The sequence below is a fragment of the Tauraco erythrolophus genome, chromosome 7, assembly GCF_009769465.1.
Source record: "Tauraco erythrolophus isolate bTauEry1 chromosome 7, bTauEry1.pri, whole genome shotgun sequence".
NCBI classification, from domain to species: Eukaryota; Metazoa; Chordata; class Aves; order Musophagiformes; family Musophagidae; genus Tauraco; species Tauraco erythrolophus.
In genome coordinates, this window is record NC_141471.1 from 61614047 (window position 1) to 61629771 (window position 15725).

Here is a 15725-nt window from a genome sequence, read left to right on the forward strand (position 1 = left end):
GCTTTTTGCTGTGGGAGAGCAACGTGAGGCTTTTTCAATTCAGATTTTGAAGTTCAGAGAAAATGAAAATCTGTAGGACTGCAAAGGTGGAATCCTCATATTCTAACTTATGGAATGTAGAAATTACTGGACTGTTTTGTATGCTCCTAACCCTACAGAAGCAAGTAACTTTAAAATCCACAGTGAAAGTCAGAACCTTAGAGTAGCACAGATGTTGAGTAGGAGATGAGGTGAGATTTTGTGATGTTTTGTATTAAAAAGGCTGATTTAATGCGATACCGTTACACTGTAGTGGAGGAGCAGTTGCAAGATTTCTTTGGGGTTTTTTAGGTCTTGGAAGCATACATTGCTGAGAAAAATGTGGAATATATATAAGGTTGCTAATATAGTGGAAACTGACTATTGGCAGGTATTTATTCACTGCTTTTCTGCTACATCCGTGCCAGGCACAGCAGAAACCAATAGCTGACTGCTCAGGAGATGTTGACAGGGAAAAGGATGTCAGAGTTTCACTAATTTATCAAGTCAGGATTTGGGTGCAGTATGTGTGTGGGTTGGTTTTGGTTTGTTTGTTGTTTGTTTTTGTGTTGTGGGTTTTTTTTTTCCCACATTGCATTTGACTGTAAGAATTTATATGAGAAAATATTTGAAGAATTATGTTTTTTGTATTTATAATTTTTTAGCCTAAACTCATTGTATGTCATCCCCACTTTCTGTAAAGGGCAAGCCTGTGGTTTACCCAGTTCTGTGTCCTTGGCTCTGGGCTGTGTCCTCCCTAGCTGGCAGGAATTCCAGGAGTCCTGGTCCACCTCCCATGTCTGTCCTTGATGCTTATCCGCTGCGATACATGGCGAGCTCACTAAACAGGTCTTCGGCTATCACCTTATCACCAGACCTGTCCATTTTCCTACCAGCTTTGTAAATATGTGCTTCTGTTGTTGATTACAAAAGGGGCTCAATTTTCCTCCGAGTAATTAATAGAAAACTAAAGAATGGTGGCAGCAATTTGGAAGCAATGGCTTAGCACTTGAGTAAAACAGTTCTCACCATATAAAAAAGGATATAGTTTTGACAGCACAAGCTTGTTCCAGCCTACCTCAGCCTTTGTTAGAAATAAAATACCGATTTTTACTACAGTGGAAGCTGTTTTATGAAAACAAAAGCAGGTAAGCAACCCCAAGTAACTGAGGTATCAAATTTATATATTTTGCCAAGGTTGCTCAGAAGGGGCAGCAGCGTGTCCTGCAGAGCACATCTCTGTGATCTTTTTGCTCCTTGTTCGACTAACACTAGACCAAATATTGAAAAGCAGAATTATCCTAAGCTGGAAATGGCATTGTCCTCTAACTTCTCGTTCCTTACTGCCCCAAAATAAGATCACTGGGGTAAATTTACAGAATTCTGGTAAGCTATCTATAACTTTCTCTTGCCAACTGTGCCAGTTAAGTGTTTCCTTTGTGCTGCCTGCAATAACAAGTGCTTCCAAAGACATTAAGGAGAGAAGGCATCAAGAGACAACATAGAAGGTGTTGAAAGAAATTTTGACTAGTGCTAGAAGTCTTTTAAGTTCAGTCCTCAGACAGACTTTTGTGGACTGGTTTACTAGCAGAATGTGCCACCTGGGATATTTTGAGAGTGCTCAACACTTAAAACAATACAGGTTTTATTGTGTTCACGGGTAAATTTTCAATGGAAGAAGTGATACAGTGTTGAGTAAGTCAATCTAGGTGCTCTTAGTAGAGTCATGTAGAGACTCATTAGTTTCCATGTAAATAAAAATAATTTTCTTTTTTGTCCTGTTGGAATTTTCTGTGATACTCTTGCTTTGATGTATCAGTTGGGTGGGTTTTTTTTGAGTAACATCCTGCCTAATGTGCTTCAGCTTTCTTTCCTTTTGCTTGAGTTGATCTGTGGTGCTACTTGTTGTTAAGTAGAAGACGTGTCATGCAAGCTATACTGTCTTTAAGGTGTTGACCCTGTGTCTGTACCAAGTATTTTAGTCTTAAAGATGAAGTAAACCTGATCTTATAACTCTTGTTATTTTCTCATCAGCATGTAGATAGCTGTGTGGGTTTTATTTCTGCCCAGGTAATGAAAGATCCTACTGTGACTAATTAATCTGTGATCTGTTGATTAATGTACTTTTCATTCTTGAGTCAGCAACTGTTAGAAATTAATACTGGAAATGCCGTACAATTAGTTGTCAATAGTAATGCATAGATGACAAATTTCGTGTTCCTATCACCTTCCTCCTCTTCTTCCTTTTTAAAATTCATATAATTGGAGAATTTAATCAATTATATTTGCCACTGTGTGTGTCTCCAGAGAGTAAGTCCCGCTCGGCAGCTTTCTGTAGGCAGATAATTCTTCCAGACCAAGCACTGGTGGTCTCAGCTGTATGCTTTCCTAGCCTTAGAGAGCACTCTCCTTTAGCGTCTTCCACAACTCTTTCTGTTTCTCTTTCTTTCATTATGAAGTGAGATCTTTTTTTTTTTTTTTTTTCTCCTTCTCTTGTGAAGGCTCTTTATTTTGACTTCTTCAAAGCGTGTGAAAATTCAAGGTATATGCTGGTTGTGGGGTTTAACTATGGAAGATTTGTTGTCCTGGAGCTCTGCAGCTTCTGTCATTTCCAGTTGAATCCCTTAACCTAGTTATTTCACAGAGAGCTTGTGCATTTATATTTTCCATGTAGGTTAGTTTTGACAACTTATTGTTGCTTGTAATGTCTTTGAAACTGCACTACAATGTGGCTTCAGCTTGATCTGTTCAGCCTGGAGAAGAGAAGGCTCCGGGGTGATCTTATTGCAGCCTTCCAGTACTTAAAGGGGCTACAGGAAAGCTGGAGAGGGACTTTTACAAAGGTGTGTAGTGGTAGGACAAGAAGCAATGGATTTAAACTGAAAGAGGGGAGATTTCATTTAGATATAAGGAAGAAATTTTTCACTCAGAGGATGGTGAGGCACTGGCACAGGTTGCCCAGAGAAGTTGTGGCTGCCCCATCTCTGGAAGTGTTCAAGGCCAGGTTGGATGAGGCTTTGGGCAACCTGGTGTAGTGGAGGGTGTCCCTGCCCATGGCAGGGGGTTGGAACTAGATGATCTTTGAGGTCCCTTCCAACCCAAACCATTCCATGATTCTGTGATCAGACATAGGAGTTTTCTTTCAGCTGATATAGAAAACAAGGCAAGGTAAGCTTTGGTAAGCCTGGGATGCAGCTGCTGGCTGCATACCTGTAATTCCATGCAAGCTTGGATGCGGAAGCCCAGGTTGTCACATTTCAGCTGTTGTTGGTACTAGGTATGGGTGGACTAATGCTATGGGTGTTTTTGTCATCTATAGTCACGTTGAACTAAAAATGAAGAGAAACTCATGACTTCAGTTCCTTGGTTTTACTGGACTAGAACTTTTTTTTAAGTGCTGTAAACTTGCTTCCTTTACCTCATGTTTAAGTGGCATATCCTGTTTTAAATGGCTGTTTCACAGACATGCTGTTTATCAGGAGCAAAGCCTATATATGTAATTAAAGCAAACGTGACTTTCTTCATGAAGTGCCCAAAATTCTTTTACTTGTGAATTGTCATGGTGGTTTTCTTGCAGAGAAGAGGTCTGGTTTTAAAAGCAGATTTTTACACTTACCTTTCCCTTTTGGAAACCTGTAGATTTCACTTACCACATCAGTCTGGTGTCTTTTTTCCTTCATTTTCCCACTCTCAAGCCCCTAATGCCCTGGTTTGCCTCACCATGCTGCATTGTGAATTCTGGTGCAAGTGACAGACTGGGAATAGGGGACCATGTATTTTGGCAGCAGCCAAAATTTCACCTGTAAAGTTTAGCCATTGTTTCATGGCCATTTTAATCGTGTCAGTTGTAGAAAGCTAGAACTGGTGCTTTAAGGGGAAATAATATTACCTGAAAAATGCTATCTAGGATCTGCTGTGGTGTTCTTCTGAAGTACTTCTCTTTCCTGCTTTTAATGGCTTTTCTGAATTATTTAAATGGCATCTGTGACAAGAATGATGTGTCAAGAGTCTGTCTTCAGTTATTACGCTTCAAAATTTAAATTTTGCTCTAAGAAAATTGATAAAATTGTCTTATTGTATCCTGAATGCTGAAATTTTGTTGCTGTTGATGTGGTTGCTGATAGGCAAGAATACATTTATCCCTGGTAGAGTTCCTTGTTACTCTGTTTTGCTAAGATCAGCTTTGTGGTTCGAACAGATGTTACTTCCATAATTTATGCTCCAAATAAAAGTTGTGAAACGGTGGAGCTTTGGCTTTCCTTCCTTAATAAATGTCCATAAAATACAAAGTTGAACTTTTTTTAAGATTGCATGTGACACCGTCCTGCGTGGAGTTGTAGATACGTGGGAGCAGCTGTGCAGCATGGTGCTGCTCCCACCCCTCCTCCTGGTGGGTTTCATTTGGATGTTCTTGGATGTTTATTGAAATGTTGGTTGGCGTTGTGTAGAGTGCTGAAGACAGGAACTAGCCTTTACGAGAGCTTCTAAAATCAGACTTCAAATGAAAAGCATCTTGTAGTCTCCATTTTTGTGGTCATCCATAATGACATGGCAGAGCATCGTTTCCCCTTGGTGAGAGAACGAACGGTTCCATGGTACCATTCAGTGTAGTTCAGGCTCTTTGATTATTCATGGAGCTTCTCTTCTGCATAGAAGCAAATAACCATGTGTGACAGTGCCATCAAAGCCATCGCACGTTGTGCTGTTGTGCACGTATCCTGTGAATTGTACAGGGATGAAAGAAGATAAAATGCGTAATTTTTTATGTCTTCTGACAAGCTTCTTACCCCTCTTTGAGTCACCAGCATCAAACTGGTGGGATTATATTTTAAGCAAAAACTGTCATGATAATTAGAATTGATAAAATGGAAAAAATTCGGTGGAAAAAAAAAAACCCACCAAAACTAGCGCACCTGCTGAAAGAAAAAATACTTTGTAAACATTCTTTATATGTAAGCTGTGGAGAAGTACAGCGTTGTCCTGTTGAATTTGATCCCTTTGGGGTTATCAAACGCACTAAAAATCTCGGCCCCTTCACATCAGAGATGATGTTGAGTGTCTTTGTTCTGATAAGCTGCTTTACTGCTTTGTGTTCTACTCTGTGTGTCAAGTAGCTCTAAATACAGGCTTCTACTTAGAATGCAATGGAAGCTTTGGAAAAATTGTGTGATTTGTAGAAAACCCGTTTGCCTTGGAACATTCAGCGTTGGTGGCTTGTCTCTAATAAGCTACAAGCCCTGCTGGGATGAGTTACCTTCTCTCACCTACCAGCGTTGTTCACAGTTGATGCACCTTCTGCGGTTCCTCCTGGTATCAATTAATGGATACAGCGCTGGAGACTTGAGTCATCTTCTTGGTGACAATGTGATGCTGTGATTGCCAAAAGCGTTTTCCTTGCAGGTAGGTGGTTCTTAGGCAGCCGTGTAGTCCCACCCCGAGCTTGGGAAGGCAACTTGAAATTCCAAAGTGCGAGTAGCACATGCAATCGCGTTCCCAGCAGTGCAGTTGACAGTCACAGGCCGTCAGCATGAGATACTGTTTGACTGGTAGGTAGCCAAGTAATTATTGGTGAAGAACAGAAAGACTTTTAATGATTCTTGCAAGAGTAATTTCTTATTTCCTACCTTCTCATTAAATAAACACAGAATCACACACAGAATCCCAGAATGTTAGGGATTGGAAGGGACCTCAAAGGATCATCTAGTCCAGTCCCTCTGCCGGAGCAGGACCACCTAGATCAGATCACACAAGAACACATCCAGACAGGTTTGGAACATCTCCAGAGAAGGAGACTCCACAACCTCTCTGGGCAGCCTGTTCCAGTGTTCTGTTCCCCTTGCTGGGAAGAAGTTCTTCCTCATGTTTAAGTGGCATCTCCTGTGTTCCAGCTTATATATCCATTTCCCCTTGTCCTGTCATTGGATGCCACTGAGAAGAGCCTGGCTCCATCCTCATGGCAGTCACCCTTTCCATATTTATGAACATTAAACATGCAGAGAGCACGCTGAGAATGTTCGATGTTGGTTAGTGATCTTGATCACTTGATATGTTTAATGAACTCTCTCTCATGTTGAGTCATAAATCGAAGAATGTAAGCCATGCTTTTCAGTTCAAGGCTTGGATTTTAGAAAACAGGATCCTGAAAATACAGTAGAAAACCGGTCCTGGATTTTCAGAGTGATGTGGTAGGTGGTAGATGTAGTGTGGTGCCTTATCAGGAGATGTAATACACGAATGAGAAAATATCGGTCTCTAATAGGAGTTGCACAGAAAGCTGGAAACTGGGTTGTACTGGGCTGCTTGTCCATTTCTGTTGTAGGTGTTTGAGTAAGAATGATGGAGGCTGAAAAGTTGGAGGAGGCTGGAAATATGCTGCGTTCTCAACGTGCCACGACAATGAACGGTGAAGAAAGCAGCATCATTAAGATTTAAGGATAACGATTCACTTACCATAGGGAGGAGATGCTTACAGTGTGTCTTGGTAGTAATAAAGTCGTAACAAGAGCTGATGGATTGAAGTGGAACTAAAAAAAGAGTGTTCCAATACACTTGTGACTTGGCTGTGGGTGGATCCTCTAACTGGTTATCACAGATTTCGGATTTCTGGTTCGTTTACAGGGCGTGATTTGGAAATGAAGGTGAAAGATTTATGTAGTTCGGTTGAGAACAATCTGAGTTAGTTACTTGTTTTCTTTTTATCTCTGGAGTGCTGCTTTTCTCCTGTTCCCATGGATTGCACGTCATTGTTCCAGTTTTTTAATTGTTAATTCTGTGTACTTACCTGCATTAATATTATTCTGGAGTCTATTCACCTTGTTTTGCAAACCATTCCAGTGGTCTCTTCTGACCCTCAAAAATATTTTTGAGATATAAAAGAAAAAGCTGAATGTGTTGGTTTTTTTTTGTTTGGGTTTGTGGTGTTTGTTTTTTTTTTTTTGTCTCCCCTCTCTAGTAGAGTGTCTCATCTGTGTAGAGAGAAAGGGAAGTACTTGATCAGTGTTCTGTTCACAGAAGAAGAAATTTTGCTATCTGAGGTTAATTTTAAATAATGTGCCATGGGTCCTTTGTATAAAGATGCTAATTGTTGACAGGTAATTGCTAACCCAAGTGTATAAGAGAAGCTCGAATATCTGTACAGCCATTTGAAGAGTTGGAACTTCTACTAGTCCTGTAAGGACTGACAAAAGATTCTGTCTTGGCAAAACTGACAGGAGTGTGTTAGTAAAAGTACGTGCTTATTTCCACCGACAGGAGAGTGGCCAGCTCCAAGTATTTGAATGTGATTATGGAGGAAAAATAGCTTGAGAGAAACACTAATTTGCTGAGAAACATGAGACACAAAGTAATGAAGAAAAGGAATGATTATTTACTCAGGACTTGAAGCATAAATGAAACATTTGAGTGGGACAGTGAGGGCAAGGTAAAAGCAGGAGCTGGATACCAAAAATCATTAGACTCTTGGATTCAGGATTACCCTGCAAAGTCAAAGTATTTTTTCTTTTCTTTTTGAAACAAAACACTTCATGCTGAAAACAGAAAACATAGGATATTTCTATAAACGCTTACTCTAAATTAGGCAGCTGTTTCTAACTATGCATCACAGTGCTTTGAGTGATTGGAAGTTACTGCTGCTGAAATGGTTCATCCTTGTGACACTTCATGTTATGGTGAAGGGGCAAAACCTCATCAGAAATGCTTGTTGAGAGTGGGAAGATGTGGTTTATCATGGATGTGTCGTTTTGTCATGTTAAGGCAAAGTAAATTCCACTTGTTTTCCGTGTTCCCTTGTGTTTTGTTTGTCGTATTCATAGCCGGTTACATCCTCAGTAGCTGCATTCCCAGCCTTTCCTGTAGGGAATCTTTTCAGGTGAATTTGGATTGATCAAGCTTCTACTTTGGAAAAACAGAGGGTGGTTCTTGTGTTTTTGGGGGGGAGTGGGGTGGTGGTGATGGTTTGTTTGTTTGATATTTTTGGGGGGGGGGGGGGGGGGGTTTTTTGGTTTGGGTTGGGTTTTTTGTCTTTTTTTTTTTTTTTCTTAATATGTTTCTAGCTAAGATCAGAATATATTAATGTGTCCAAAAACATTGCTGGAATTGTTCGTATATGCTTGGTTTTCCTAATTCTGCTTCCACTGTAGTTCAGCAGAGAATTTCCTGTTTGGTTACAGTGGAAGCAGCGTGACTCCCCATAGTACAATACTGAATGTTCCAGTTATGGTTTTTACCTGCAGTTTCAGTGTGATTTGTTTTGTTTGGTATTAGCCTTTTACTACCATCACCGGTGTTGGCTGTCAGATGGTCTCAGGCACAGCTGCCCCCAGGGTCAGGATATTGGTATATTATACTGGTACCTCGATTACTGGTAGCAGTTAAGCACTGCCTGGTTAAAGTTATCACGGGTATCTAGGAGGCTCGGCCACCTTTGAGAATAAGGTGGTGCGTAAATATCCTTAGCATACTTGTCTTTTCACTAGTTTCAGCTCAAAACTGCCTTCTTATCCTTGCTACTGCAAGGAGTGAGGAAAACAAACCTCACATCCATCTATCCATCCATCTATCCATCCATCTGTCCATCCATCTGTCCATCCATCTGTCCATCCATCTGTCCATCCATCTGTCCATCCATCTGTCCATCCATCTGTCCATCCATCTGTCCATCCATCTGTCCATCCATCTGTCCATCCATCTGTCCATCCATCTGTCCATCCATCTGTCCATCCATCTGTCCATCCATCTGTCCATCCATCTGTCCATCCATCTATCCATCCATCTATCCATCCATCCATGCATAATACTTCCCCAGTTCAGGAGCCACTTGGTATGGAGTGCCACAGCTGCAGAAACCATCTAGGGAGAACTGCTGGTTTTCCATCACGTTCTTTCAAAGCTGAAAATCTTATTTCCATATGTTGTATTTCAACAGCAACTTGACAAGCACTGTGATTTTTCAGGGGAAGTGGTTGTTCCGAGTGTTTTCCACTTTAAATTCTGTAGCGTGTTGAGACCAGCAGTCACCCTTATAGAAGGGAGAAAGGACAACCCCTTTTTGTACATTGAAGTAGAATCTGATAACACAAATCTTTCTTCAGTAGTGCAGTAGAGAGCCTTTTGTAAGATTACAGTCAACTAAAAAGGCGATATTCACTGAAAGAATATGAATTGCACGTTGCAAAATCAGAACCCTCCTCTTGAGGCGTTCAGTAGGGTGGATGAAAAACTGTAGTTTAACTGGGATGATACGTGTGTCTTGAGCAGAGTTGTGAGATGGAGATTAAGCTTCAAACTGGCTGCAGCTATGAGACTCGAAAGCTGTGCTTTTCAGAAACTTCCTTCTATTGCAAACACGGTAGGGAAGCCTCTCAGCTGCACCTAACCCTGACCTAAAGATCTTCCAGTTGCGCTTTTAGGTGGTAGTTCTGAAATGTCTCATGCATCTGACCACAGAAAAAGGCAGACTTTGCAATGATGTTCACCTGGAATATTCACCTGGAATACTGCATTCAGCTCTGGAGTCCCCAGCACAAGAAGGACATGGAGCTGCTGGAGGGAGTCCAGAGGAGGCCTTGAAGGTGATCTGAGGGCTGGAGCACCTCTGCTACGAAGACAAGCTGAGAGAGTTGGGGCTGTTCAGCCTGGAGAAGAGAAGGTTCCCGGGTGATCTTATTGCAGCCTTCCAGTACTTAAAGGGGGCCTACAGGAAAGCTGGAGAGGGACTTTTTACAAGGGCATGTAGTGACAGGACAAGGGGCAATGGATTTAAACTGAAAGAGGGGAGATTTAGATTAGATACAAGTCAGAAATTCTTCACTGTGAGGGTGGTGAGGCACTGGACCAGGTTGCCCAGAGAAGTTGTGGCTGCCCCATCCCTGGAGGTGTTCAAGGCCAGGTTGGATGAGGCTTTGGGCAACCTGGTGTAGTGGAGGGTGTCCCTGCCCATGGCAGGGGGGTTGGAACTAGATGATCTTTGAGGTCCCTTCCAACCCAAACCATTCTGTGATGGTGACGAAACGCTTGTCAGCAAACCCGTCCCTTCTGGCTCACTCATTGTGTTGGGGTTAGTGCTACCTTGAGGTTATCACTTGAGCGTTTTCCTGTTGCTTGGCTGCTGCAGCCCCTCGTGCCGGCCGCAGCCAGCCCTGTCTGCAGCGTGGGTTGGCTCAGCTGTTGGGCAGGAGGGGGTCTGGAATAACGCCGCAGCCTGCGGGAGCTCCGGCTGCCGTGTTTCATCAGCTGCTGATCCGTTTACAGTAGACCTGATCAGGTTGCTCTGTGGGTGCTGCGGAGGCTTTGAGCTACAGCAGCGCAACCGAGATGGCTGCTGTGTGTGGAATTGAGGTGGCCATCATGGTGGAGATAAGGGCCTGTCTGCTGAGTCTGGTAACTGCTTTCTGTTCTCCAACTCTTGGTTACTTGCCTTAACGCGGGACGTTTAGCTGAAGATGAGTTGTGAAGCTTTCTGAATTTTGTCTTGAAGTCAGCCGGTATTTGTTTGGGCATGGGGAGGATTGGTGGGTTAGGTTTTTTCTTTTCAAAGTGTGGGGGCAGTTTGCACCCAAATTCGTTAGCTTAAGAGCACATTTGTGTGACTGTTCCTGTTTAGATCAAGGTACCAACAGCACTGCATATGAAAACTTAAACAGAAAGCATTGTTTGCATGTACTTTTCTCCTTCCTTCTCTTGCCAGCGTGAGTCGTCGTGATGGGGTAGTTTCTTTACAACAGAAAACACAAAAGATTTGTATTTTTAAATACTGTAATATAAGTAGTTGATCTAAAATTCTTGCTTCTGTCTCTGTAGAGCTCTAAATGGAGGTATTTTTTGCTGCGGGAATTGTAACTGTATTTACTTGGACTGTCATGGCAGTAGAGTCTCCAGATTCTTCAGCAAGGCTGACTTATTGTTGCTCATGAAGAAATTACCAAAACCAAACAAAATGTAATCCCCATTCCCTGCCCCAACAACAACAAAATTCCCAGGCAAACCACGTAGTTCTGGATCTTCAGTTCAGCTCTTGTGGCTTTAGGGGTTAGACCAAAATAATCTGTCTCTTTTTTTTATTATTTTTTAATCTAGGTTTTTTGTCATCTCCCTGACAATAAGCCTCTCAAGTAATACTTGAAATAAAGGAGATAGCTTAGGCTACTTTGGCATCATGATGGGAAGTAATACCAGGAAGATATTTTGTTTATAACCTTTAATGTGGGACAATATAATCTTTGTGTGTTGTAGTGGGAGTGATGGAGAAGTGCTAAGTGCATTCAGAACTTATGAGATCAGGAAAATTGAGCGTCTGTAGAATCCAACGGTGACAGTTGGATTTGCAAGGCTTTCCTCGCACTGCAGGCCGGTCAGCCTCACCTCTGTGCCTGGCAAGGTCATGGAGCAGATTCTCCTGGGAACCATGCTAAGGCACATGGAGAGCAAGGAGGTGGTTGGTGACAGCCAACATGGCTTCACCAAAGGCAGATCGTGCCTGACCAACTTGGTGGCCTTTTACGATGGGGTGACAACATCGGTGGACAAGGGTCAACCAACGGATGTCATCTACCTGGACTTGTGCAAAGCTTTTGACACTGTCCCGCACGACATTCTTCTCTCTAAACTAGAGAGGCATGGGTTTGATGGATGGACCACTCGGTGGATAAGGAATTGGCTCAATGGCCGCACTCAGAGAGTAGTGGTCAACGGCTCGATGTCCAAGTGGAGACCGGTCACGAGTGGCGTCCCTCAGGGGTCCGTGTTGGGCCTGGCCCTCTTCAACATCTTTGTCGGTGACGTGGACAGTGGCATGGAGTGCACCCTCAGCAAGTTCGCCGACGACACCAAGCTGTGTGGTGCCGTCGACACGCTGGAAGGGAGGGATGCCATCCAGAGGGACCTCGACAGGCTGGAGAGGTGGGCCCGTACCAACCTCATGAAGTTCAACCAGGCCAAATGCAAGGTCCTACATCTGGGTCATGGCAATCCCAGGCACAAATACAGACTGGGCGGAGAATGGATCGAGAGCAGCCCTGAGGAGAAGGACTTGGGAGTACTGGTGGACGAGAAGCTCAATATGAGCCGGCAATGTGCTCTTGCGGCCCAGAAGGCCAACCGCATCCTGGGCTGCATCAAGAGGAGCGTGGCCAGCAGGTCGAAGGAGGTGATTCTCCCCCTCTACTCTGCCCTCGTGAGACCTCACTTGGAGTATTGTGTCCAGTTCTGGAGTCCCCAGCATAAGAAGGACATGGACCAGTTGGAGAGGGTCCAGAGGAGGGCCACGAAGATGATAAGAGGGCTGGAGCACCTTTCCTATGAGGACAGGCTGAAAGAGTTGGGGCTGTTCAGCCTGGAGAAGAGGAGGCTCTGGGGTGACCTTATAGCGGTCTTCCAGTACCTCAAGGGGGCCTACAAGAAAGATGGGGAGAGGCTATTCAGGACGGCCAGTTGTGATAGGACAAGGGGTAACGGTTTTAAAATAGAGGGAGGTAGGTTCAGGTTGGATATTAGGAAAAAATTTTTTACCATGAGAGTGGTAGAACACTGGAACAGGTTGCCCAGAGAGGTGGTGGATGCTCCATCCCTGGAGACGTTCAAGGCCAGGTTGGACGAGGCCCTGAGCAACCTGATCTAGTTGGAGATATCCCTGTTCCTTGCAGGGGGGTTGGACTAGATGACCTTTGAAGGTCCCTTCCAGCCCTAACCATTCTATGATTCTATGATTCCTCGAAATTGGAAGAGATGATAAATTCGTAAAGCCTTAGAGTGCAGTGCATGTTTTCAGGTAGTAGGTTTCAAGAGTGTATGAAATGTAGATCTAAATGTTTACACTCAGTGTGATATTCCTGGTTTTACTGAAACTGTTCTGTTTTCTTCTAGGTGAATCTGGACTGGGAAAGTCAACATTAATCAACTCATTATTCTTAACAGAATTGTATTCTCCAGAGTATCCAGGTCCTTCACACAGAATTAAAAAGACTGTACAGGTATGTCTGGGTGAAAAAACTGCAGCTTGAACAATGCAACTTGCAATTTGGTAATGTAAGGGGGTACAGTTGTTACAAACACCTATGTTTCAAGTAAGTTTAACCAGAATGTGAACCACTAACAAATATTCGGTGTGTGTTTCAGCATACATTAGGTACACAAAACTTCCAGGTTATGAAGCTTGTAGCATGTGGAAGGTTGGGAGCCCTAAAGTGCTGTACTTTGTGTGCTATCTGTACTCCAGAAGTATCATATGGATGCAGTCCTGTTCAGAAAGGGAATGTTCTGTTATCAGTTCAGATATTGAGTATATCTGCTCCATCCCTGGAAACATTCAAGGTCAGGTTGGACGGGGCTCTGAGCAACCTAATCTAGTTGAAGATGTCCCTGCTCACTGCAGAGAGGTTGGACTAGATGACCTTTAGAGGTCCCTTCCGACCCAAACTATTCTATTATTCTATGATTCTAAAGACATAGGTGTGCACTAAACCCCCTGACTGTTCATTGAAGTCTCTTAGGAACCATGTATTAAAGGATTTGATGTAAGTGCGAGGTCCTAATGAGTAAAAGTATCCGACTATCTTCTGCAACCTGTATCCTTTGTGGTCCTTTTTTTTTTTTTTTCCCTGTTGTAAGTTGTTATTATGAAACATATTTGGGACTAGGGTGATCCTGGCTGACTTTAAGCACTAGACTTATATAGGCAAAGAAGTTCCTGCAAGTGCATGATACAACTGAAATATTTAGTCAAAGACTGAAAAACTGAACTTGATCTGTTTGTTTTGCGTAATAATTTGCTACTGATCAATTATATTTTCTCTCAAGGAAAGGAGCATCCTTTTTGTAGTATAAAAGAGTTACTAAGAAAAAAAACCCCACAGTATACTAAGAAATAATTAAAGAATGGTGCGGGTGGTTTAGGAAATTGTTACGTTTTAGTGGGATATTTTCTGCGTCCGCGGTTGAGCAGCTGAATAAGGATGAGTGAGCTCTCTTGGCGGTTGGGCAACACTAAATATTTTGAGTGTAAATAGCTTGTGATAATCTAACTTTGCACAGATGAGGACTGGGGGTGCTCACCGTTGCTGCTGTGGTCCAGCAGAGTTCCTCCAGCTGCAAAATATGACAGTCTCAGCCCACCTCAGCTGTGGATGAAGTGATTGTGCCCTTACAGAGTTCTCAGAAAGTGATTAAGCCGTGTGTTGAGTTAGGGGGGTACACAAGGTGCTAAACAGAAGCTGTAAAATTGAATATTTTTTTTTTTAATTCAGTGGAATTGAATAACTGTGCTCCAATACTGTGATCTGCTGACCTTAGTGTTTTGTGGGGGTTTTGGTTTGTTTTTGTTTGAGATTTTGGGTAGGGTGGTTGTGTGGTGTGGGTGTTTGTTTTTTAATCTCAGAACACTGAATAATTACCAGAAGGCCAGGAAAAAGTTAGTTATGCTCGTACTAAGAGGGTTAAAATGACATTGCTTGTCAGTGAGTTCAGCATCAAAGTCTTGGATACTAATACAAAATGTATTTGTTGCAGAATATAAATTTTTTAATTTGGAAGAAAGGTTTTGAATGTCCTGAGTTTGATTAACAATGAATGTATTTATTTTTTCTAAGCTTCAGTCTATTAGGCTATTTTGTCAGTTTAATCTAAAACCATGGTAACTGACAAAATGGACTTAAAAGCTTGTTAGCAGGGACAGCAGACCATTATTTGAAATAGAAGGGTTGAATTTATGCACCTGCTTCAAAAAGATGTTAAGTAGGATGGAAAAGGTGTACAAACAGTCAAGCTCTGGTATAATATTAATGAAATAATCAGTGAATGTTGGAAAACAATTCAAGGGTGACCTCTTTTTTTATTGGAAGAGAGACTTAGTGTGATTTCATTACAGTTGATTACACATTGGTTTAGCTGAAGCTAAATTAATACAAGGATTAATGACAGGATTCCCTGTCAGTGGAAGATTTTTTTTTTTTTTAAATTGGGAAAATCATGGGAAGAATTTACACACAAATAAAAAAAAAAATCCAACAAGACATCTTTCAAAGATAACTCAGTCCCACTGGCTAAAGGTGGATCAGTGTAAGAAAAACTACACTAAAACTGTGTGCGTAGCTTCTGGAGTCTGAGTTAGGTACTTTTATCTCTTAGGTGGCAAGATTAAATGATTTTATCAAAGATTAAATGTTCATCCTGACCTTTTGAGTCCTTCAGAGATGGTTTGATTTTTATTAATTAACTGGTTGAAGAAAAATACCCCATATTTTCAAGATTAACTGCATTTATTTATTTGTTAGTCATGTAAAGCTGGGGGGGGGGAAACCAACAACAACTACAACCCCCCCCCCCCCAAAAAAAAAAAAAAAAAAAAAAAAAAAGAAAAAGGTCTTGAACAAAGCCCTGGCTGAAAAGCCATTGCATTTGTTCCTACTTCCACTGAGTGGGCTAAAGCCTGAGGGTGGCCAAGCACTAGCCAAAACTATTTTCAATAGTGAATTGGGGTCTGTCATGACTTAGCAAATAATGTGATTGGAATAAAATATATTTAAAGACCACCTTCATGCTTAGCAACTATTGCTTACCTCATCTAATGAGCTTTTTTTTTGAGTATCCTTGCAGTGCAACATCGCTTTGCTTTCAGTTACTTGTTGTGATGAATGAAAAATCAGTAAGTGTAGCATTTTAAAAAGGAACCTGAAACTGTCTGTCTTCAGTTTCTGTGTGAGAACAAAATTTTTTCC

At 42.1% G+C, this 15725-nt stretch overlaps 1 protein-coding gene across 2 annotated transcripts in view; it reads left to right on the plus strand.

Moving 5' to 3' along the window:
- Positions 1 to 15725, plus strand: part of SEPTIN7 (septin 7) — a 63624-nt gene that overhangs the window by 23330 nt on the left and 24569 nt on the right. For both annotated transcript variants that reach the window (XM_086615203.1, XM_086615204.1), the window contains exon 2: positions 12877 to 12983. In XM_086615203.1, the coding sequence (XP_086471329.1) occupies positions 12877 to 12983 (107 nt within the window). The remainder of the gene's footprint in view (positions 1 to 12876; positions 12984 to 15725) is intronic.